The sequence below is a fragment of the Peromyscus leucopus genome, chromosome 15, assembly GCF_004664715.2.
Source record: "Peromyscus leucopus breed LL Stock chromosome 15, UCI_PerLeu_2.1, whole genome shotgun sequence".
In the NCBI taxonomy this organism is placed as follows: Eukaryota; Metazoa; Chordata; class Mammalia; order Rodentia; family Cricetidae; genus Peromyscus; species Peromyscus leucopus.
This window is the reverse complement of record NC_051076.1, coordinates 82,362,108-82,384,278: the sequence shown is the minus strand read 5'-3', so window position 1 is coordinate 82,384,278 and position 22,171 is coordinate 82,362,108. Positions and strand designations below refer to the sequence as shown.

At 46.8% G+C, this 22,171-nt stretch overlaps 1 protein-coding gene across 3 annotated transcripts in view; it reads right to left on the bottom strand.

Moving 5' to 3' along the window:
• Nucleotides 1-13,586, bottom strand: part of Tnfrsf11a (TNF receptor superfamily member 11a) — a 67,560-nt gene extending 53,974 nt beyond the window's left edge. For 2 of the 3 annotated variants that reach the window (XM_028883383.2, XM_037211021.1), the window contains exon 1: nucleotides 13,480-13,586. In XM_028883383.2, coding sequence (XP_028739216.1) covers nucleotides 13,480-13,557 — 78 coding nt within the window. In that variant the 5' untranslated portion in view covers nucleotides 13,558-13,586. The remainder of the gene's footprint in view (nucleotides 1-13,479) is intronic. The other variant, XM_028883384.2, reaches the window with a different exon arrangement.
• Between the last annotated feature and the right edge of the window lie 8,585 nt (nucleotides 13,587-22,171).

The window sequence follows — 22,171 nt, the reverse complement described above, 5'->3', positions numbered from 1 at the left end:
CTGGTTTGAAGGTGCTTGGTTCCTGCCAAAAGTCATTTGAGGCTTAATTCTCCAATACAACTCCCCTCGTGGGAGGAGGGCGAGTCCTGGCAGCTTTTGTGAAGAGGTTAACACTGGTTTCATAAGTGGTTTGGATCTTACGGGAACGGATTGGTTCTCAAGTGAGAAGGCTGTTACAAAAGCAAAGGCTACCTCTTCTGGGTCTCTCAGTTCCCTTCCCGCTGTGAGCCTCCTCGGAAGTCTCTTGACATTCACTGCCTTGGAGCACTCCTGGCTGGGGGATGCCATCTACATGGCTGGGATACACCAGGGGGCACTTGTCATGCTAGTGAGACTTTCTAGCAACCAAAACCATGAACCAAGTGAATCTTTTTCCTTATAAGGTTCCCAGCCTCAAGCATTTCCTTGGAACAACACAAAATAGACTAAGATGATTTGCCACGAAATTTTAAAATATTATTACTAATCATGACAAAACACATAACACAAAATCTTTTATCGCAACTATTTTGCCAAAATGTTTTCATGAAATATATAACATGCACAGAAAAAAATCTGATAAAGATCATATTTGACTTTAAAAAATAAATCCTTACAATGAGTTACTGCAGCCCACTAAAGGTCTTGACACAGTGTGGTGGTCTGAGTGAGAACGACTTCCATAAGCTCATGTTTGAATGCCTGGTTCCCAGTGGGCAGAACTGTTTGGGAAGGAGTAGGAGGTGTGGACTTATTGGAGGAGGTGTGTCACTGAGGTGGACTCTGAGATTTCTGAAGCCTACCCATTCCATTTGGCTTTCTCTCTGCCTCATGGTTGTTGAATCATCATGTAAGCTCTCAGCTACTGCTCCAGCACCATGCCTGTCTACCTGCTGCCATGCTCCCCGCCGTGATGGTCATGGACTCATCCTCTGAAACTGTCAGCAAGCTCCCAGTTAAATGCTTTCCTTTATAAGTCTTGGTCATGGTGCTTTATCACAGTAGTAGAAAAGTAGCTAAGACACACAGTTGACATTTTGCTAACTTATTGGCTTTATACATTACTTTGAGAGCTGCATTTTTTGGACCCATCAGTATCTTTGCCCTGGACTACTCTGACTTCAAATATGCTTCTTTAAAGAAAAAGAGTGACAGGACCTTTTTGAAGATCTATTGATTTGGCCCTTTCTTTCTGCCTTATACTCTTTACAATGCTTTTATTATCTCTGCTCCTCACAAATAAAATAAATGGCTCAAGGGAAAAATGAAGAAATTCTTACAGTTCCAAACTTTCAATGTAAGTTCTTTGTCTTCGGGAGAGACAATGAGTGGAAAAGTTTGCAGTTGTGTGATACCTGAAAAGACAGTTCATGGAGGGTTGTTTCCTAAGCATGGTGATCAGGGGCCTGGACTTGAGTTTCTCTCGACATGATTTCCATGGCTCCGTGAGTGCGCCTTTATTCTCCCAGTTAAGAGCCTACCTTTCCTTTCCTTCCATTCTTCAGTTGTTTTCTTTAACATTTTATTTGAGATTAAGACTGTTTTTCCTGTGCAGTAAAAAGCAATGTCTTCTATAGTTGGCTTTTGAGAACTCACTGGCCTGCTGATGCCCAGGACGCATCTAGGCTTTGCTTCCATTCTAGGAAATGCATCAAGTTGCTGAGGCCACAGGCTCTCAAAGGGGCCAAAGAAAGGGCTGTCCCACCTGTCCACCACGGCTGCCGCTCCTGACCTCAGGGTGAAATTCAGATCTCCTCCAATGTGTGGATGGTCACATGAAAATCACGAAGCTGTAGATTCTGATCCAGTAGCTTTGGGGGAGATCTGAGACTCTGTGTTTCTAAACTGATGGTCTGAATGGCAAAGTCAGGGTGACATCAAAGAAAACACAAAGGCCAGCCTCTCCAGACTCCTAGCGCCAAGCACACCTGCTCTGCCCGGCCTCTAGACAGCCCTTGCACTTTGTCCTAGCAGCCTGGCCAGGGCTCTTGATCTAGAACACAGACCGGCCTCTCACCCCGACATTTCTCCTGCCTTTCTCAGCCTTCCAGGTTCATATCAGCTTCTGAGTTGAGGTGTGACATTGCTCATCTTCATCATTGTGTTTAACTCGGCTCTCCCTGAACCTAGCTTGTTGTATGCTAGGGCTGGCGGTCTAACCCACTGGGATTTCTCCTGCTGTAGCTCATTTGCTTTTCATCTGTTTACCCCACCTGGTAAACTGTGAGCCTGGGCTATCTCCTCAGCACTCCATTTCTCCTGAAGCCATTAAGATAGCCCCAAAGCCCCAAAGTATTCTCCCTGGGTTGCTCCTACTCACATCCTCACTTCACACCATACCGACCACCCCAAAGCCCCCAGAATCGGGTATGTACATGTCTGCTGATATAAAGGACCAAGCATCCATGTAATACCGTGGTTCTCAATCTTCCTAATGCTGCGACCCTTTAACACAGTTCTTCATGTGATAACCCCCAGCCATAAAATTATTTTCATTGCTACTTCATAACTGTAATTTTGCTACTGTTAGGAATCAAAATGCAGATATCTGATATCTGATATGCAACCCTGTAAAAGGCTCATTCAACCCCCCAAAAGGGTCACAACCCACAGGTTGAGGACCACTGATGTAACAGCTGCTGGGAGACTTCTACCATCCTTGGATGCAGGCATCCTTTACATTGAACAGGACTAAGAACGAATTGGCCCTTATTAAAAACCTACTGTGTGCGAGGCAGTATGTTAAAGACAGGTTTTCTCGGTCTTCTGCATCTTCACAAGCAAGACGGCAACTTGCTCATACGGTGAGTAATTCCTGGACTGGACAGTGCTCAAGTAGCCAATTGATGAATACCTCTCCAAAGCTTCACTACAGGCTCCCATCTTCCTTTACAGAAAACCCTAATGGTGTCCCACCCGCTTCGCATCAAGTTCACATCCCAAGCATAAACTTGCAAAGACTCATCAACTTTGGGCAAAATCAGAGATCCCCTGGGGGAAGAGAGCTACAAAATTCAGTTTCGCACTCTCTTCTAGGGCCTGCAGCCTCCTTTGTAATGGGCTGGCTGACACACTGCACAGCTACTGGGCCCTTCTGTGCTTGTCACATGGGCCAGAAATGACAGCCAGCCCCTGGCTCCGACTGTAACCTGTACGCCACACACTTACTCTTAGCACAGAGGAGCTGGGTCTCCAGTTCCGCCCCCCTCACCCAAAAGGACAGCTCTGTACAGTTAAGCTCACTATGTGTCCTGATACTTTGGCCATTTATAATTTTTACACATAGATTGGGCCCCAATATCTTGGTCATCAGGATTCTCTCAGGTAAAACCTGGCTGTTGGGAAGGAGGCAACATTTTTGTAGTCTTGTCTTTTCAATTTTAGATTCTGTGACCATTAGACATGAATGGTTGAGTTTTGAGGCACAGTTGTGTTCGAGTGCAGATATGGCCCCAGTGAACTTGATTGCTCTGTCTACATCTCACCCTTCACCATTAGGTTTCCAGTCACTTTGTAACACCCCATTATCATCCTCATGGGTATCACCTGTTACCCAGAGAGCTGAGCTTAAGACAGAGTGACCCAGAATATTCTCTGTGTCTGTCTGTCTGTCTCTCTGTCTCTCTCTGTCTCTGTCTCTGTCTGTCTGTCTCTGTCTCTGTCTCTGTCTCTGTCTCTCTCTCTCTCACACACACACACACACACACACACACACACACACACACACTCCTACTACTTGTGAAATGCCTTTCAAGGAACTAAAACAAAATGTCAGTGATGGATGACAGTGTACACGGTACAGAGACATCAAAACGGAGCCTAGAGGCTTGGGTCAAGAGAGATATATTAGTTACGTTTTATCATTGTTTTGAACAAAATGTCTTACAGAAGAACTCAAGGGAGGAAAGATTCTTTTCCCTCATAGTTCAGGGGTCCTCTGAGGCTGGGAAGGCATGGTGTAGCACAGCTGTCAGTCCGGCTTGTGATGGGACAGGGACTGTGGTTCCCCACGTAGAATGTGCTGCACTTTCAGGGCGTGAGTGCCCTTCCTCTGCTGTCTCTCTGGAACTTCTCTAGTCCTAGTGCCTATCAACAGGCCTGGCATTCTAAACCCAGTCAGACTGTCAATGGCGAGCAGTGACCTCAGGCTGTGTATCAAATTCACTGCAACTATAAGACAAAGGAAAATGTAATTTAACTTCCTCCAGAAGCGCACGAGCCCAAGCCTTTACCCTCTGACAGGAGGCTGGGCTGAGGTCCCAGATCCAACCCCAAGCAGTGGAAGTGGATAACTGCAAGCGTGTGGGGGGCGGGGTGGGGGAGGGAGGCACAGGACTCATGCAGCGTCGCCACAGGTGACTTGGTCTCTGAGAGTGGAGGGAATGTGGCAGGTGCTGGCCGTGGCAGAAGGGCAAAGTCATTATGGCTCAGCACAGCTGCTTCTGGGGTTGGGGGGCAGAGAGGAATCGGGGTCCCTTGCCTGAGGAAGTAGCAGGGAGGATTCAGTGAGTCACACTTCTTTTCCTTCTGAGTCAGGGATAGACTGGAACACAGAGCCTGGGCTGAAGGCACACTGCGTCCTCTGTCTCCATGTCTTATGTCTTTTACGTACCTTCTGCCATAACAGGGACATTTTCATTTCTGCTCATCAACACATCCAGAAAACCTTCAATAAACCCCTTCTCTACTAGACAACACAGATCCCACAAATGCAGATGGGTGGCAGTATCTTCCAGAACACTGACAAGCTGGATTCTGTCTCGTCATTCTGGGAGAGGTGTGTGTGTGTGTGTGTGTGTGTGTGTGTGTGTGTGTGTGTGTGTGTGTACAGGTGCATGTGGAAGCCAGAGGTTCACATTGGATGTCTTCCTTGATCACTTTCCATTTTTATTTAATTTTGATTAAAGATTTGTTTGTGTATATATGTTACCACACGTGTGTGAGTGTGCATGTGGGCACACACACTTATATGTATGCACAGAGACCAGAAGAAGGTGTCACATGTGTTCTTCCATCATCTCCACCTATTCCTTGGGTATGTCTTTTCCTGAACCCAGACTCACATTTTCTCAGCCAGACTGGAAGGCGGCAAGTTCTGACAATCCTCCTGAGTCCAGGGTCACAGTGCGGCTGAGGTCAGAGGTGTGCATGAGATGTCTGGCTGGTTATGTGGTGCTGGTCCTCATGATTACTCAGGAAGGACTCCTGGAGTCATCTCTCCCATTCCCACCCTGAGTTTTTGAGACAGGATCCCTCACAGATCCTGAAGCTCACTGGTTGACTAGATCACCAGCCCACCCCTGGGATCCTTCTCTCTGCCTCCCTAGAAGTTAGGTTACAGGCAAATGCCACCACACTTTGCTTTGTATATGGGGCCAGGGGGTCAGAACTTAGGTCCTCTGTGAGCTTGCACCACTCCGGGAGGCCTCTCTCTGCATCACCTGAGGGGTTAAACTCATGGCCACTTCCCTGAGAGGAGTTCTACCTTTGCTCCTTGCCAGTTTCTTAACCTATGTATGCTTCTGTTTCCTTATCTTCCTGGCAAGTGAGTGGGTGAGACAGAGAAAGCCAGTACATGAGTGGCAGGGAGGAGGGGTCAGAAGTGGCAAGTGCTTCCAGTTAGTTCAGTGGTCACATCCTGGTGTTAGCACAAACCTTTTCAGGAAAGCCATGGTCTATCACAGCAGCTCCCTACCTTGATCAGAATCGCTAGAAGAAAGTGATGAAGCGCAGGTGGCTGGAACCCACCCTACAGCTTCTGAGTCAGGTGTGAGGTTCAGGAGGAACACAGTTGGGAGAATTCTTTTTACACAGGCAGAATCCACGGCGTGGTGCGTACAACCTGCTAGAACTCGGACCCACAGTCCTTCCTCCGCTGTCTAGCTCCTACCAAACCCAGTCCCTCTCTCTGACTAGGCAGTCAGACACCAGACTAGACAAGGTGTTTCTCAGGTGTGCTCTGCTGGCCTCACCTCCACCCTTCCCTTCCCTTCTCCCTCCCCGACCCCTCAGAAGCCATGCCTGAGAACTGGGTCAATGTGCCGCTTGGTTAGTTTTGTCTACTTGACACAAACCAGAGTCATCTTGGAGCCTCAGTGAGGACTTGCTTTCCTCAGCTTGGCCTGTGGGCATGTCTGTGGGGACATCTTCTCGATTAATGATGGATGTGGGATGACCCAGCTCTCCATGGATGGTGTCGCCCCTGGGCAGGGTGAGCAAGCCATGGTGAGCAAGCCATGGCTAGCAAGCCAGGAAGCAGCACTCCTCCAAGTAAGCCTTGACTCCTTCCCTCAATGGCCGTGGCTGGGTGGGTATGTCAAATAAACCCTTTCTTCTCCAAGATGCTTTTGGTCCAACTGTTCTATCACAGCAAGAGCAACCAAATTAGGAGAAGCCCACACCAAACCCCAAGTCTCTGCTTCCAAGCCGCCCTTCTCCGTGCTCCCGGTGTTTCTCAGATGGGGAGGAAGAACAGCAGGGTGGTCCTGGGTTCTGGGGTGGGGGTTCAAAAGTGGCTGCACCCTGATTCCCATCCTTTCGGCAATACCCTGGGGAGCTTTAGTTCTGCCAGTAAGTATTAATTGAGTGTCAACTACCTTGAAGGGGAAAAAAGCTTACCAAGAGGTTCAAAAACCCAGCATGGCCAACCTGGGGGTGGGGAAGTTGTGGGTGAATAACCTTGAACAATAAAAATATTAACATAAAGAAGACGCTTACCCACCAGCCTTTGCACCTGTTAAAAACAAATTTGAGGAAGAGGGATCAAATGGAGATGTGTTGGAGCTAGGCGTGCTTTAGGGAAGTTCCCGGCACTGGGAATGTTTAAACAATGACGCGGGTTGGTGGGGGCGGATGTGAAGAACTTCACCAAGCTTTAAACAGCTTGTCTGAGTCTGAAGCTAAGTGGCTTGGAAACAGGTTTGGCAACTGCTGTGTTATAAGCCAGACCTTCCAAGTTGGGTGTGAACTACATTAGGAGTAAAAGAGGTTCTGGGAGATGGCTCGGTGGGTCAGTGCTCGCTGCAGAAGCATGAAGACCAGGGTTCAGAGCTCAGCACCAAATAACAAAGCCAGGCAGGGCCTTACCTGTCTGTGCCTTCAGCCCTGTGTGAGCTGAGAAGACGAAGAACTGCCTGGGCTTTCTAACCAACCCAGCTCCAGGCTACCCGAGAAACTCTTGTTTCAAAAGCATAAGGTGGAGACTGATAGAATAGGACATTCAATGTTCTCCTCTCGCCTGCACACGCACATATATGTGTGTGTATACTACATACACATACATCACACTCACACAAAAAGGAAAACTAAATAAAGTAAAATAAGAATAAAATTATCAAGACTATAGGGAAGTGGTCCAGTTCCCACTTGGAAGACAGGACAAAAACCCTGGCCAGGCCAAGCCTGCTGTGCTTGCAGACTTCAGGCTGCAGGCCATGCCACACCCCATTTCCCTACTTGCTCAGTTTAGGCTGCACATTCACCAAAAGCTAGTTTTTCTTCCTCATTCTTGATGGAAAGCCTTCAGATGTCTGCTGGTGCACGGAAGCGGCCCTGTGCTCCCCCCCTCCATAGTCAGTTCTTCCTGAAGCTTGGAAACCTGATGGCTCAGTCTGTGCCAAGGACTTCCACGATACCTGCTGGCTTGGGAACTTTTTTCTTGGTGGAATCTAGGAGAGGCTAAGCAGAGAGAAAAGCAACAGCAACCTGCCAGGAAAGTGATTACACAATCCAGAAGTTCGGGTCCAATATAAACACTGTGTCTTTAGGAGGCAGGCGATCTCTCTGAGGCTGGCGAGGGAGGCCATGGGTCAGGTCACACCTGCTGGGATGCTGTGCCCTTGGGAGATCATGTGCTGCTGCTTATCTCTGTCTCTCCAGCCGGTTTCAGAGCAGGGCTTTCATCCTGGTTGTCTCATCACAAAATACCTCTAGGGCAGGAAATGGCTCTGTCAATTCCAGAACACCCATGTGCCCCAGACCAGCCCCTGGGCCTTTAGAATGTTTACCTCCACACTGGGGAAACTCAGTTCTAATTTGAGTAAGCTACAATTCAACACTTAAACTTCAGCCCTTCCCTCCCCCTTTTTAAGGAAAAGTCTGTTTTCACACGAACCTGAAAACAACTTTGATTTGAACCAAGCAATTTCCTTAGTAAATTGTGAAATATATAATCCAAGTGGCACCACGTCTCGGCTCTGCCTCTGCTGTTTCAGTAGCTCTGAGGGTCGCCTCCTTTGCCATGCGCACCTCAGGCATGGCCAGCAGCTCGGAAACTGCCCCTGCGCTCAACTCCTCTCACTGTTGCCCTGACCTGATTTGAGCCTTTCCTGGTTCTCCTTGAACCAAGGCAGAGGCAGGCCTCTTTGCTGGCCCACACCAGCCCTGGCTACTCCTCCCCTTGACACCAAATCTGATCACGTCTCTCTCCAGATCACGTGTTAGCAGGATTATATCTGAACTACTCTGTACTTAAAGCCTGACTGCCTGCTCTCGCCCTCTCTCCCTGCCCAGCACCCAACACCCTTGAGTCCCCAATGGTGAACACCTCACTAATGGACCTCCTGCAGTCCCTGGCCACCCCAGAAGACAGGCTGACTGCCACCTCTCCTCCCTGGCCCCTCAGGCCATCTCTCTGGACACTCTGGGTTGGGAAACTCCACACTGAAAATGCCCTGCTGTTTTCAGGTGACTAGAATTTAAGGTTGGGGACTTTGGCCCTTGTTCACTCTCTTTTAGTCTGGTCCGTTATATGTCAAAATGGTAGGGGGTGTTGATCTTGCTGTAATAAGTGCTTGCATTTAACACTTTTTTCCCCTCACTGCCCACAGACGAGGACCCTGTGTTGCATGTAGCAGCCCCCAGCAGCCAAAGGCTGAAGATTGACGGCAGCCAACAGAACAAAGCAGACATCAAGCTGTCATCACGCAGCAGAAAAGAATGTGTCCCCACCTGCTGACTGGGGCTTCTTTGGGCTGCGTGTCCAGAGGGAATGGGAACACGCTGCTGTGGGAACAGCAGTGTCAGCCGGCCCTCTGGGGACACAGGCAGGCTGGGAGTACTGGGAGAGGGAGGTGGGGAGGGGTGGAGCTGAGGAGGAGTAGGGGTAGGGGGCTAGGGCCTGGAAGGCAGCGCTGGCAGGAAACACACTTTGTTCATCTCTCAGAATCAGGACAGAAAACACCCACAGGACTTCCAACTTCAAAGCACCTGACCAGCTTCGGAGAACGCAGCCTGTTGGCAGAAGCACACAGCTCCTTCCTGGTTCCTCCAGCCTCAGTGTTTGTGGGCAGACAATATGAGCCAAGTTTAAAACTGTCTTTCTAGACAGCTAGCGGTGGAGACTCAAGCACCCAGAGGGAATCCTACAGCAGACTTGGGCAAGTGTACAACTTCAGGAAGAAAAACTGTCCGGGACAGAAGCCTACCCCCAGCCAGCGAGACGCAGTGGCAGAGCTAGGGGTCCGGGGCTCAAAGGCAACTGGATGCCCTTATAGGTGAAGACAGGAAGCTGCAGGAAGCAGGAGAGAAGCCACCAGCTCTTGGGAGGCCAGGGGAAATGCCTAGGGCATGAAATAGCTGGACAGCCGAGGGCTAGCAGGGTAGGGCACATACACACGTCGGGGGCAAAAAGTACAGGCATTCTTACAGTCCACCAGACATCCGAGCAAAAAAGTGCTCAGTTTTCCCCCACGCACTCCAAAAACAAGAAAATTCAACGAGGGACTTATTTTCTGACAGTTCCACTGCAGATAAAACTCACTCTACACCTTCTCAAAACAGCACTCTCTACAAGAGACCTGAGTCTGGAACTCCCCTTTCCAGGGCCTCATAAAACAGTGATTTATTGACCTTCAGAGACACAACTTTATTGGTATCATTTTCCTGGTTGTAGGAACAACTGCCGGGTAGATAATAAAAAGGCAAGCTCACGTCCAGATGGAAGCAGACAATGATCCTATCACAGACAGTCTAGGAGACCAAAAGGAAGGGAGAGGACAGCATCTTAAATCCTATAAACCCAAGATCTGGAAGCTTGTGAGTGTGTGTCCATGTTCTCAAACAAAAGCTAATCCATACCCAGGTCTCGCAGCTAAAATGAGAAGGTGTGGCATGGAGCACAAACGTAGCCGCACCCTAGGGGATTTCCTTGGAGGGGTCCCCCATAGGCTTTTCCAGGGCCTACTTGCTCATTAGTCTGCTTTACCACCTCAGTAAGGGCCATGTCTGAGTTATCTCAAAACTATAAAAGTTTAGTGCCTCATCTGTTTGGCACGTTTCCTGAACTCAGGGCCTTGTGCTAATCTGTAAGGTCATAAACACTGGTGGTTTCTCATTGGCAAGATCCCTTTATGTCTAAACCACATGCACCGTCCCCTGACCTAGAAAGCTTTCTTCCTCACCCACCCCTTGGATCGTTTCTTCTCTGAAGCTTGCTTTCCCTGTCCTTCAAAGACTGCTTGAGAAAACTCTTCTTCCCCAAGCAGCTGGCTCCCTTCTCCCCCACCACACCTTTTATCCCATACTTCTTTACCAACACTACCACAGAGTCTCCCACTGCCTTTGCCCTCCGGCTCCAACCCGCGCAGATCCAGTTATGCATTTGCCCTGTTTCCAAACAGCATGCTTTACCCTGGAAATGTCCACTGAAGGTAACAGCTCTGAAGACTTAGGTAACCTGATGTATGTATGCATAGTTATCTCAATGACAACTGAATAGCCAAACTGTCAACATAGGAACTTAAAACTTTTTAAAGGCATATTTTCATTAGCTCTGAAAACAAACTCAGTTGCAATCACAGGCCGACAGATATAAGACAGCAGGTACTTCTGCTGGGGAGGCTGGATACAAACAAGGCACCCAAGAGCACCCAGGGCCACCTGAGTGGAAATGGTTGATGCAGAAGTCTGTGTATGATCCAAATACATACAATTAATGCTCAGTGTGAATCTTCATTGTTGTAGTGCCATGATAACTTGAATTTTAGTAGCACATATTGCCAAGAGACTTATTAGGAAACAATAAAATGTCCTCTTGGGCAATGAAATGGCTCATCAGGCAAATATACCTGCCACTATGCTTGCTGATCTGAGTGAGCTCCCTCTGCGGACCCACCAGGTGGAAGGACAGAGCTGATTCCCAGGTGGTTTATCCTCTGACCCAATGGTGCTCGACCTTCCCAATACTGCTACCCTTTAACACAACTCCTTATTTTGTGCTGACCCCAACCATAAAATTATTTTCATTGCTACTTCATAACTGTAATTTTGCTGCTGTTTTGAATCGTAATGTAAATATTTGATATGTGGGATATCTAATGTGCAGGACATCAGATATGCAAAAGGGTCATTTGACCCACAAAGGCCCACAAGCTGAGAACTGCTCCCTGTGAGTCTGACCTCTAACCCATACTTCACAAATAGTTTTTTTAATGTTTTGCGTTACATAAAAATTGTATGTAATTAAAATGGCTAAGAAAAGCAGAAGGGAAATAGACATTAGACAGGATGATCTGAGAGATCAACTTATACTACATACGCTCGGTCCATTGTGCCCACAAATTTTGCACACAATTCAAGCAACTGCTGATCAAAGACACAATTTAAAACCTGTGACCATGCTGAACATGAAGCAACTTTTATGTTATTATTCACTAAGTAAGACAGCAGAGCAAACAACCCATGCAGCATGCACACTTGTCATCGGATGAGAAAAGCGTCTGAGGTTGGGGAGATAGCTCAGTGGTGGAATGCTGACTTTTCATGTACTGGGCTCTGGGTTCCATCCCCAGCACAGTCAAGAACACATCCAGCACATGCATGCATACTAACATACATACAAAATATGGGAGGTGCCAGCTCGTTCCAAATGTTCTGCTCTTTTGTTATTGGAATCAAATGTGTGTGCTTTTTCTCTTTTTTCCTTTTCGCTGTGTGGTCAGGCGGGTTTTTCCTAGGCAGCTAGCTGTTCACTGAAGACCCAGTTTTTTAATTCAAATGAGGCAGCTCTGTCTGACCTGTTGAACACTTCATTAAGCAACAATTGAAGTGCTTAAAGCAATCAATTCCATTAGGTCCTTGTGCCTTAGACCTCAGCCACGTGAAGAGACCCATTTTGCTGGGAACCTTTACTGAAGTTCTGCTCCAACCTCGAACACATTTGCACCGTTTCTGTTCTGATTCAGCTAAGCGGGCTTCTTCCTCTCTCCTCACCCCAAACACAGCTAGGTCTCCCAGGGCAGTGACATTCACAGAAGCCTAAGGCTGTTTTAACAGGAGAAAGAGAATCTAAAACTCAAGAAACCTCACTGACCTTTTCCCTTCCCTCAGAGGCACTCCCAAACGCACTAGAAATTTCCAGTGAAGCGTTCGATGTACAGGTTCCGCTGCTCTGAACAGCTGGGTCCACCAGGATAGAAAAGAACATTTGGCTGCACGCTTTGGATGGCTACCACACTGAATGATGTGGTAAAGAAATCACTCCTGGGAACACCAATAGAAGCCCTAAGTTTCCAACAGCCCAAGCTCTTCATCACACACTAGCGGGCTCCTTAGTGAAGGGGCAGAGGATGGACCCTGAGGGGGTTCAGGGACCTGGGAGCGCTTCACGAGTGGGGATTTGGCTGTGAGGAGGGGATTCTCCACAACTAACTTTCGCCTCCTCCTCTAGACTGCTGATGGTGCCTGAAGAGCCCCAGAAAGACCCTGGCCCCTGAGTACTGCGTACTCCTGTAACCTCTGTTTCCATCACCATGCCCCAGACCCATCACAGGAGGACTGCAAGGCTTGTTCCTGGCACCAATAATGGCTCGAGGCGCACCACTACCCTAGTTTCTCCCATTACAAGGACATATTTCATCCTAACATGGTCAAAGGTTTCTAAGCACAAGCAATTCCTGCTGGTTCACGAGCTGTTTGTACAGAGGAGGGAGGAAAAGGAAGACACGAAAAGCAAAGTGTGTCTGTCACCTTTGCCGAAGAAACTTCCAAATTCTACCCTTCTGCACACTCAGGACATCTCTCCTACACCTCTTCACCCTCGCAGGGGAGATGGAAGGCAAACTAAGATAGGGGAAGGTGTGAAGGCCAAGTCAGGAACTCTGCTCTCCCAGGGACTCACACGAATTGAAAGCAGCCCCCCCCCCAGGGGAGCAGTCTTTAGGAAGGGATCACTAACAAGGTCTGTGGGTACGATCTCACTGAATGTCACAGAGATCCATCCGGGTTAGCTACAGCCGGAGGTGCCTACTAGGTGCACCCTAGTAGGTGAGAACCAAGGTACCACCAGAGCTCCGCGCTCCGCAGATCCCCTGTCGGGGTGTCAGGGTTCCGCAAACCTCTTCCTTCCAAGCCCCAGAATCCCTCCAGTTGTCTTTCCCTCGCTCCACGTTCCAGCGGGGGTCCCCGCACCTGTCCCCACCCCCATCCCCGACCCCCTAGTCTCGGCTGTCCAGGAGAACTGAACCTTGAGGGGCGGCGGGAGATGGCAGTGCGAGTCCTTACCTGCAGCGGGACGAGCAGCACGCAGATCGCCAGCAGCAGCGCGGATAGCGGGCGGCGCCGCCGGGCGCGCGGGGCCATGGCGCGGTGCGGGCCGGCTGGGCGCGCGGCCTCTGTGGCCCCGCGGGCGCCACCGCCCTCCGCCCGGCCGGCCCCGCCCCGCCCGCCCGCCCCGCCCCGCCCCGCCCCGCCCCGCCCCGCCGCCCGCGTCCACCAGGGGGTGCCGGAGCGTGGGCTGCTGGGGCGCGGGGGGCGGGGCGGGGCGGGGGGCGCAGGGCGCGCATGGCTTTGACATTCCACGCGCGCTCCAGACAAGCTCTGGGCTCCGCCCCGGTGTCCTCAAGAACTGACTCTCGGGGTGCAGCCTCCCGCGAGCAGGAGATAACCCCGCCAAGGTTGCTGCTTTGGGACTTGCGCTGAGCCTGGCCAGGCCTGACCAGGTCTGCAGAAGGTGCATCCCTGTTGGGGTTCCCTTGACTATAGTTAAAGAATCTACACACTGTAGTGTCCAGGGTTCCCCGAGACCTCCTTTACACAACCATAGTCTTTCTCTTATCCTGGCTGCCTCCAACAGCAGCGTCCTCTTGGCTCTCCTCGAGGTCACCGTGCCTGCCTCCGACCCTCGCCCCCTCTGCCACCCTGAGCAAGCTTCCCAGCTAGACCCTTGGCACCATGCTTGATGAAGCCCTTCACCGGATCCGCCGTCTCTAATACAGGACTAGTTTAAAGTCTGGGATGCAGCGATCCTGTTGTGTTTGTGGCTTCTTATTACTGGTTTCAGGGTTATGTTCCTCCAAATTCCTGGTCAGTGTTGGCTACTCTGGTACACCCCTGCCCCCGTGTAGAACTGTGAGACAAAGATCCTTTTCTCCAGTCAATAGAAACACCGTTTTCAACTCCTTGGGTGCCAGAACCATCTCTGCCAGCTATTGCCCACCATGTTAATGACTTTCTGTGCACTTCTGAGAAAACTGGACATTTCTAACCAGAAGACTGGATTCGTCTGCTATTGCTTTCAGTTCTGTCAGCTTTTCACGCCCTGAGGCTCCTGAGGGCATAGAGATTTAGGATTATGTCTTGGTAAATTGACCTTTTATCACTACTACAAGTCCTTCTTGATCCAAGGTAGAATTCCACATTCTGGTCTACTTTACACTTGGGTGTAGCCGTGTGACCTTTCTTGTGAACAGTATTTAAACAGCATACCCGATTCTGTTCCACGGAAGCCTGCTCACGATGACAGATCCAGGGATGGCCGTCAGCACCATCCTATCCAAGCATGTACGCCACGGACATTTGTGACCACCATATATGGTGAATTGGAATTGCTAATTTTTTCTATTTGTTACATCTTTATTCCATTTTTATTCTTGAATTCCTTTGGGTTACTTTAAAACAATCCTATTTCTGCATAGCAATACAAATCGTGTGTTAAATAATAATACAGTAGAACGATTTGATATGGTTTTCAGACAGAAGAGAAGGGGAAATTTTTCAGGTTACAAAACCCTTTCCCAGAGAACAATCTTTTGGGTTACTTTTAAGGATTCTATTTTGTTTCCCATCATTAGCATACTTTATGCTTATCCTTGTTTAATTGTGTGTGTGTGTGTGTGTGTGTGTGTGTGTGTGTGTACCTATGTCCTATGTGTTCGTGTGCTGTGTGCATATTGGAGGCCAGAGGTCAATGTTGAGTTTCTTTTTTTTTTTTTTTTGGTTGTGAGCCTAGCCTTTAACAGCTGAGCCATCTCTCCAACCCGAATGTTGAGTTTCTTTTCTTTTCTTTCTTTTTTTTTTTTTTTTTTTTTTGAGACGTGGTCTCTCACTGAACCAGCACCTCACTAATTCTGCTAGACTGACTGGCCAGAGAGCCCTAGGGATATCCTCTATCTCCTCACAATACTTGCTTGATTTTTAAATTCCCTGCTGTGTAGCTTAGTTGGTTCACTATCCAGTAGCTTTTACATTTCCTGGAAATTAATCTCTGTGTGTCACCTTAAAAAATTAAAAAATATTTATTAAGTAATCCCATGTCTAGGAATTTAACATATTAACACACAGAGGGAGGGCATAGAACTATTTACTATAGCATTCTGATAAAACCACACACAGGGGGAAAATGTGAATATCAGTAGTGAAAAGTGTGGCAATACAGTGCTTTATCATAGTTTGTAATATTTAAAAAACCGTTCATATTTTTTGGAAGGATTTCCTCACAGAATGTTGGAGAAGCAACTTACAGAGCAATTCCACCTATGTTTGTGAACAACTACAACAATGGTGATTTTATTTATAGCAGTGAGGGGCGTTTCTGTGGGATCAACAGCAAGTGCTGAGTGTAAACTGAGGCAGACTGAGCGAAGCGTTTATTCACCACAGCAGCCTCGAGAAGAGTTTTACAGCTGACGAAAGAGGCGCAGAAAGGCTCAGAACTGTCTGCGGTCTGGGAAACAAAGGGCAGAACTGCCTCACTAGGAAGCGGATTTTTAATATCAAGTGGGTTGTACAGGGGAAAAAGAAAGTCATAACTTTAATTTTGATGCTTTAAAGTGCAGATGCTCCTTGTTCGATGATGTGGTTACAGGAATGTAGCAAGCTTTCTTGTCGGACTATCTTTTGCGGGGCCACCAGCTCCCTAATAACCACATGGATGTTTAATATTAATTATGAAACTTTGGCTTTAGCTTAGGCTTTTTTTTCCAAATAGCTCTTATAACTTAAATTAACCTGTCTCTATTAATCTACATTCTGCCATGTGGCTTGGTTACCTCTGTTCTGTACTGTATGTCCTACTTTTTCAGAGTCTGACAAAATCCTAGATTTCTCCTCCTCTTCCTCTCTCTTCCCTGAAATCCCACCTATTCTCTTCTGCCTAGCTATTGGCCATTCAGTTCTTTATTAAACCAATCAGAAGGTGCCTTAAACAGAGACACATCTTTATAGTGTACACAAATATTCTGCAGAAGTATGTCTTCAACACATGAAGACGAACCCAGGAGTTGAAAATAATCCAGGCGACTGGCCAGATGTCACAGCCCAGGAGCACATTGCACTGCAGGGTGCTGCTGGTTCCCATCCTGCTCGCTGCTGAGTGGGAGCTCTGGTTCTGCTACTGCCAGCACCAAAGGAGGAGAACACACCGCACATTCTGAGTCAGGAGGAGGATCAGGATCCAGCATTCTCAGCGCGGTTTGATGGATGCTATTGTTCTTGTGCTGTGACAAAGACGGAAAAGTGGAGTTTATTCTAAATCAGGAACCAACTGAACTTACACTGAGGAAAAAGTTCTTTTACAACTTTCAAAGGGTATTTTTACCTTATTTATGGATATGTGTATATTCTTGCTAAGTTTTATGTGTAACACGTGTGCAAGTGCCCATGGAGTCCAGAAGATGGTGCTGGATCCCGTGGAACTGGATCGCAGGCGGTTGTGAGCAGCCCAATGTGGGTGCCGGGAACCCACAGCCAGGCTCCTCTGCAAGACCGGTGAGCCCTCCTCACTGCAGAGCCATCTCTCTAGCCCTTGCAGTTTGTCCTTTTAGGCAGGGTCTCACGATGTAGCCCTGGCTAGCCTGGAACTGAATATGTAGACCAGGCTGGCCTCAAACTTACAGAGATCTACTTGCCTCTGCCTCCTGAGTGCTGGATAACAAAGGTGTGCACCGCTGTCTCCTGAGCTGTCTCCTCTTCCCACACCTCTGTTCCCATCTACCTAAATTCAAGAAAAGGGGACCAAAGATGGACACCGGTTCTTCCCCCACCCAAACAACCAGAGTTCAAGGAACTGTAGTTTATCATCAACACTTTGGGGTTTCCAATCTGCTAGGGCCAAGGACCCTTACAAAGCTGAGATCTGAAGAACTGACTCATCATTTGCACTGAGTAAATGCCTCTCTTTAGATCTCAGGTCAGAGATGCGGTAATGTGGGGAGACTCCTGCTGCCTTCTCCCCTCTCCCTACATCGTCATGGCCAACCAGCAGTTACATCACCCAGACATCAAGGAGAAGGCACTGTTTTTGAAAAGGAAATGGATTTGAATAGAAGAACGATTTAAAGAGTTGGTCCCCTTGGTGTGCTGCCCACTCTGTCCCTGTCTTCCCCACTCTTACCTGTTTCTGATGTCCACTGAGGGGCCAGGCAGGCCCCCCTTTGTTCTTTCTTCCCCATTAGAGCTCGTTTCTGAGGTGCACAAGGCTTGGCTCCCCTTCTGTCCCTTTCTTCCCCAATATCGGCCCATTTCTGAGGTGCACCGGGAGGCCTGACGACTCTCTTTGGAGCTGGGGCTTTGGTGTTCTTTCGGATTTGGTCGTCTTGGTATTGTCATATATCCGATTTGTAGCCCACTGAGAAAACAGGGAAAGTGCTCTCTCCCAGACTCCTCTGGTGATTTCTTAAGCCTCTCCCTCTCTTGTCTTTTACTCCTAAAGAAAAGAAAAAGAAAAGAAAAAAGCAAAGGTGCTTCTGTGTCTGCCCCACCCTCAAGATAGGGTCTGACATGTAGTGAGAGATTGGCAACCAAATGCTGGGCTGGAAAACCACACACACACAGCTACTCTTGCATTTTCACATAGCAGTAGCGTAGACTTGGTTAGTAGATGTTAAAACCCAAAGACAGTATAGGGACAGCCACAAGAAGTATGGGTAAAGTACTACTGAGTTGCCTAACCTGTGTTATCTTGGATGTGGAGACAGGCTTTCTGGAAAGAGCAGTGGTGGACAGACTGGATGAGACAGATTCTGAGAAAAGGAACTGACTAGTGAGAGAAGGTACTTTTCATTGTGGCACTTTAGAAATACCAAGGCTTGCTCCTGGCACATTTCCAGCGTTGCCCTCTTCTATTTTCAAATAAGATTAAGGGACTGAAAACTTCTGCTTGGAAAGCCCCAGAGGTGAGTGTGCTTGCTTTGGAAGCACGTTTGAAAAGTAGAAAGCCCACATAATATGTTGCATCTACAAACATGGTTTTAAGAATTAAATCGCTTTAAAGGATTTATTTTGATTTTACAAAACCACCCCTCAAATGTTTTATATGCATTAATGTATTAATATTCATCAAAATCAGTGTGAGAATCTCATCTTTTGCTTTTCCTTTTTGAGGCAGGGTTCTACTGTGTAGCTCTGGCTGGGGTGGAAGACCAGGCTGGCCTCAAATTCATAAAGATATTCCTGCCTTTGCCTCCTAAGTGATGGGACTAAAGGTGTATGACATCATACCTGGCATGTCTTTGTTGTACATAGCATTGTTATGAGAAACATGAACCTAATTATTTCTAATGTTTTCCTAAATACTCTGAAGAACACACAGAATTATAGCAAGGGCAAATGGCTTATCACTTACCTAACCACATTAAATGTTACCCCTGAGTTAAAGGACCAAGTTTAGGTCTGGAGAGATGGCTCAGAGATTAAGAGTACTTACTGCTCTCACAGAGGACCCGGGGTCTGGCTCCCAGCTCCTATGTCAGGCCACTCATAACCATCTGGAACTTCAGCTCCCAGGATCCAAGCCCCTCTTCTGGTCGCCAGAGGCCCCTGCTATTACAAACACAGCCCCTTCCACACCTAAACATAAGTAAACAACTTTTTAAAGGACATATGTTTGTAAGCATACACATAACTAAATTTTGGTTCTTTGAAAGCCGTGCTTAATATATTTTAAACAAACATCTCTTTGTATCAAAGTCAAATGTTTCCAATTTTAAGAATGCAATGTGCCCCAGCCAAGAATGGATTTACTCATTGAAATGGGAAGACAAAGGAGGGTGCAGATGGAGACTCAGGTGTATAACGGCAGGACTTACGGACAGTGTGCACAGAACCTTGGAAAGCCCCGCTTGTGTGTTACCTCTAGTTTTCAGAACCAGAAAGGTAAAGTAAGAATGCACATATTAATTTTGGTTTTGTGGATAGCTTGCAGCTATTAAATTACATTTGAAGAGGTCTTCATTTAATGCCTAGGAGATGGAACCATTCTTTAATTGTTTGTAAATGTTGGGGACAATAAGCAGTAACTGTGAATTTATTTTTCACATGGTAACATTAAATATAGCTGCAATTAGTGGGCACAAAACTAAGGAAAATGCATGTAAGATGTTTTTACTATCTACAATATAATTTTTTCTATTTAAAGATTTATTTATTATGTATACAGTGTTCTGCCTGCATGCATGCCTGCAGGCCAGCAGAGGACATCAGATCTCATTACGGATGGTTGTGAGCTACCATGTGGTTGCTGGGAATTGAACTCAGGACCTCTGGAAGAACAGCCAGTGTGCTCTTAACAACTGAGCCATTTCTCTAGCCCCCCTTTTTTTTCTATTTAAAACACTCTTAAAATATGTCATCAATTTATCAGTATTGATTCAAGAAAAACCAAGATGCAATGTCTTTCCATATACCCCAGCATAATAGGAACTCTTGAGCAGATGTGGTGTTCAAAACAAATGGGTTTCTATTTTGTATGAGTAAAACTAGTTACCTTATCATACTTTTTGGATATTTTGTGATAAATTTAACAGTTTTCAGTAGATGATGGAATATGAGTGGTATGTCCTCTCCTCCCCCCCCCCCACCAACTCTGCTTATGACTCTATGACATATTTGCAGGTGGCTGTAGATCCTTTAACAGAAGTCCAAGTTCTCCAGCCTATCATGCTTAGACTGGCCTCTGTAAGTACCTATTTAGTCTGATGTGTGTGTGTGTGTGTGTGTGTGTGTGTGTGTGTATGCACTCACATGCACACTAACATTGGTATATGTGTGTGTAGTGTATGCACACATGCCCATATGTGCCAATGAAGGACAGAGAAGGTGACCTGTCTATCACTCTGCACCTTACTTGCTTGAGACAGGTTCTCTCATTGAACCTTGGCCTGGGATAACAGATAGGAGAGCCCCAGCAATCCTCCTGCCCCTTCACCCTGCAGAGCTGTGCTACAGGTAGGGGCCCACGTCGGCTTCTTGCCCAGGACTGAGGATTTGAACACAGGTTCTCATACTTGGACTGTGAGTGATCTTACCCACTAAGTTAGATCCTGAGCCCTATGGATGACTATTTTGATTTTTACGTTTATTCTCTCTCCCTCCTTCCCCCCACCGCCTTTTTCTGTTTTGGTGTATTCCCACACATACAACAGCATGCATATAAAGGTCAGAGGACAACCTTCAAGTGCTGGCTCTCTCCGTCTACCTTTACCTGGGTCATGGGTATTGAACTGTTATCAGGTTATCAGGCCTGGTGGCAGGTGCCTTCGACCATGAGCCATGATGCCTGCCCGAGGATGACTATTGTTAATGAAACTTTTATTGACATCTAACATAATGTCCACAGCTTAATGGATTATCAGAAAATAAAATCCACATGTAGCCAGCATGCAAATCATAACTAGACAACTGCCAGCACTTCAGGCACCATTCATGCTCTCTTTTGTTGTAGTCTTGAGGAAGGGGCCTTAAGGTTTTATAGAAAGACATCAAATATCAGATCAACAGTAAGTCATGTCTACGAACAGCAAAACTATACCATTTGAATGAATGGACTTTTAAGTTAATCTATGCTCACTTTTGTACTCCCTTTTTGTTTTGTTTTGAGACAGAGTCTCACTCTGTAGCTCAGGATGGCCCAAACTCATAATCCCTCTGAGCCAGCATCTTGAGTTCTGGGGTCATAGTTTTGTGCCACTGTGTCTAGCCAGATTAGATTTAAAATTAATGCCAATGAGAAAGGAACAACAGCTGCAGAGAGACATTGGATAATAGAAAAAACTACAGAATTAAATCAGCCTATATACTTTAAGGATGTGCTGACCTCAGAATGGAAACCAGGATATGTGTTATGTTGGGGACAAGGTTTTGCTTTTGTTTCTACAGGAGAAGATAAGCTGTGGGTACCATCAAAACTGATAATGGTTCGATTTGAACAAGAGAGACCTCTTAATTAGAGGAGGTGATAGTTCATCAAGTAGCATGAACATCCAATTTAAACTAACTTATACCAGTAACACATGCCTTTTCATTTAATCAGATAATAACTTGCCAAAAAGGAACATCCCCAAAATTAGTCTTGGGGAAAGGTTTTTGTTTTTGTCTTTTAGGAGAATGAAGGTTAAGGAATCTGAAGAACACAGGACAAATGAGACAACAGAAGAAAAGGGACAAATCATCTATCCCAGGAAACAGAGTGAAATGGCGTATGGGTATATCATCTAAAATTTTTTTATAAGTCTTCCTAAATGTTTGTTTCTGCTTTTCTCTAAAGATTTAACACTATTGGTCTTCTAATAGTCCCAGTTCAATTAAAATTTAAAGCTGACTTTGGAGTTGGAGAATGGCTCTCTCCTTCTTTAAACTCAAGCATGTTGTTAAAAGGAAAATGCAAACTCCCTGTATCATGCCAGAATAAAAGAGCCATCTTCTGCTATGGGACAGGAGAAAAGCCAAATTAATTAAGGGACTATTCTATTACTAATCTCAACTCTTTGTTTCTATTCTGATTCTTTAAACCTTTCTTAAAGTATGAATTTTATATCAAAATTTACAAGATTAATATATATATATTATACCTTTTAAACTTTGTTAAGATATGAATGGTCATACAGAGTACTAACTAATTCTAGAAAAAAGGCTTCAATTAGCTGCATATATATGTCTTTGTGTTCGAGTCTCTTATCAGTTTTCTGTAGGAAATCAAGGC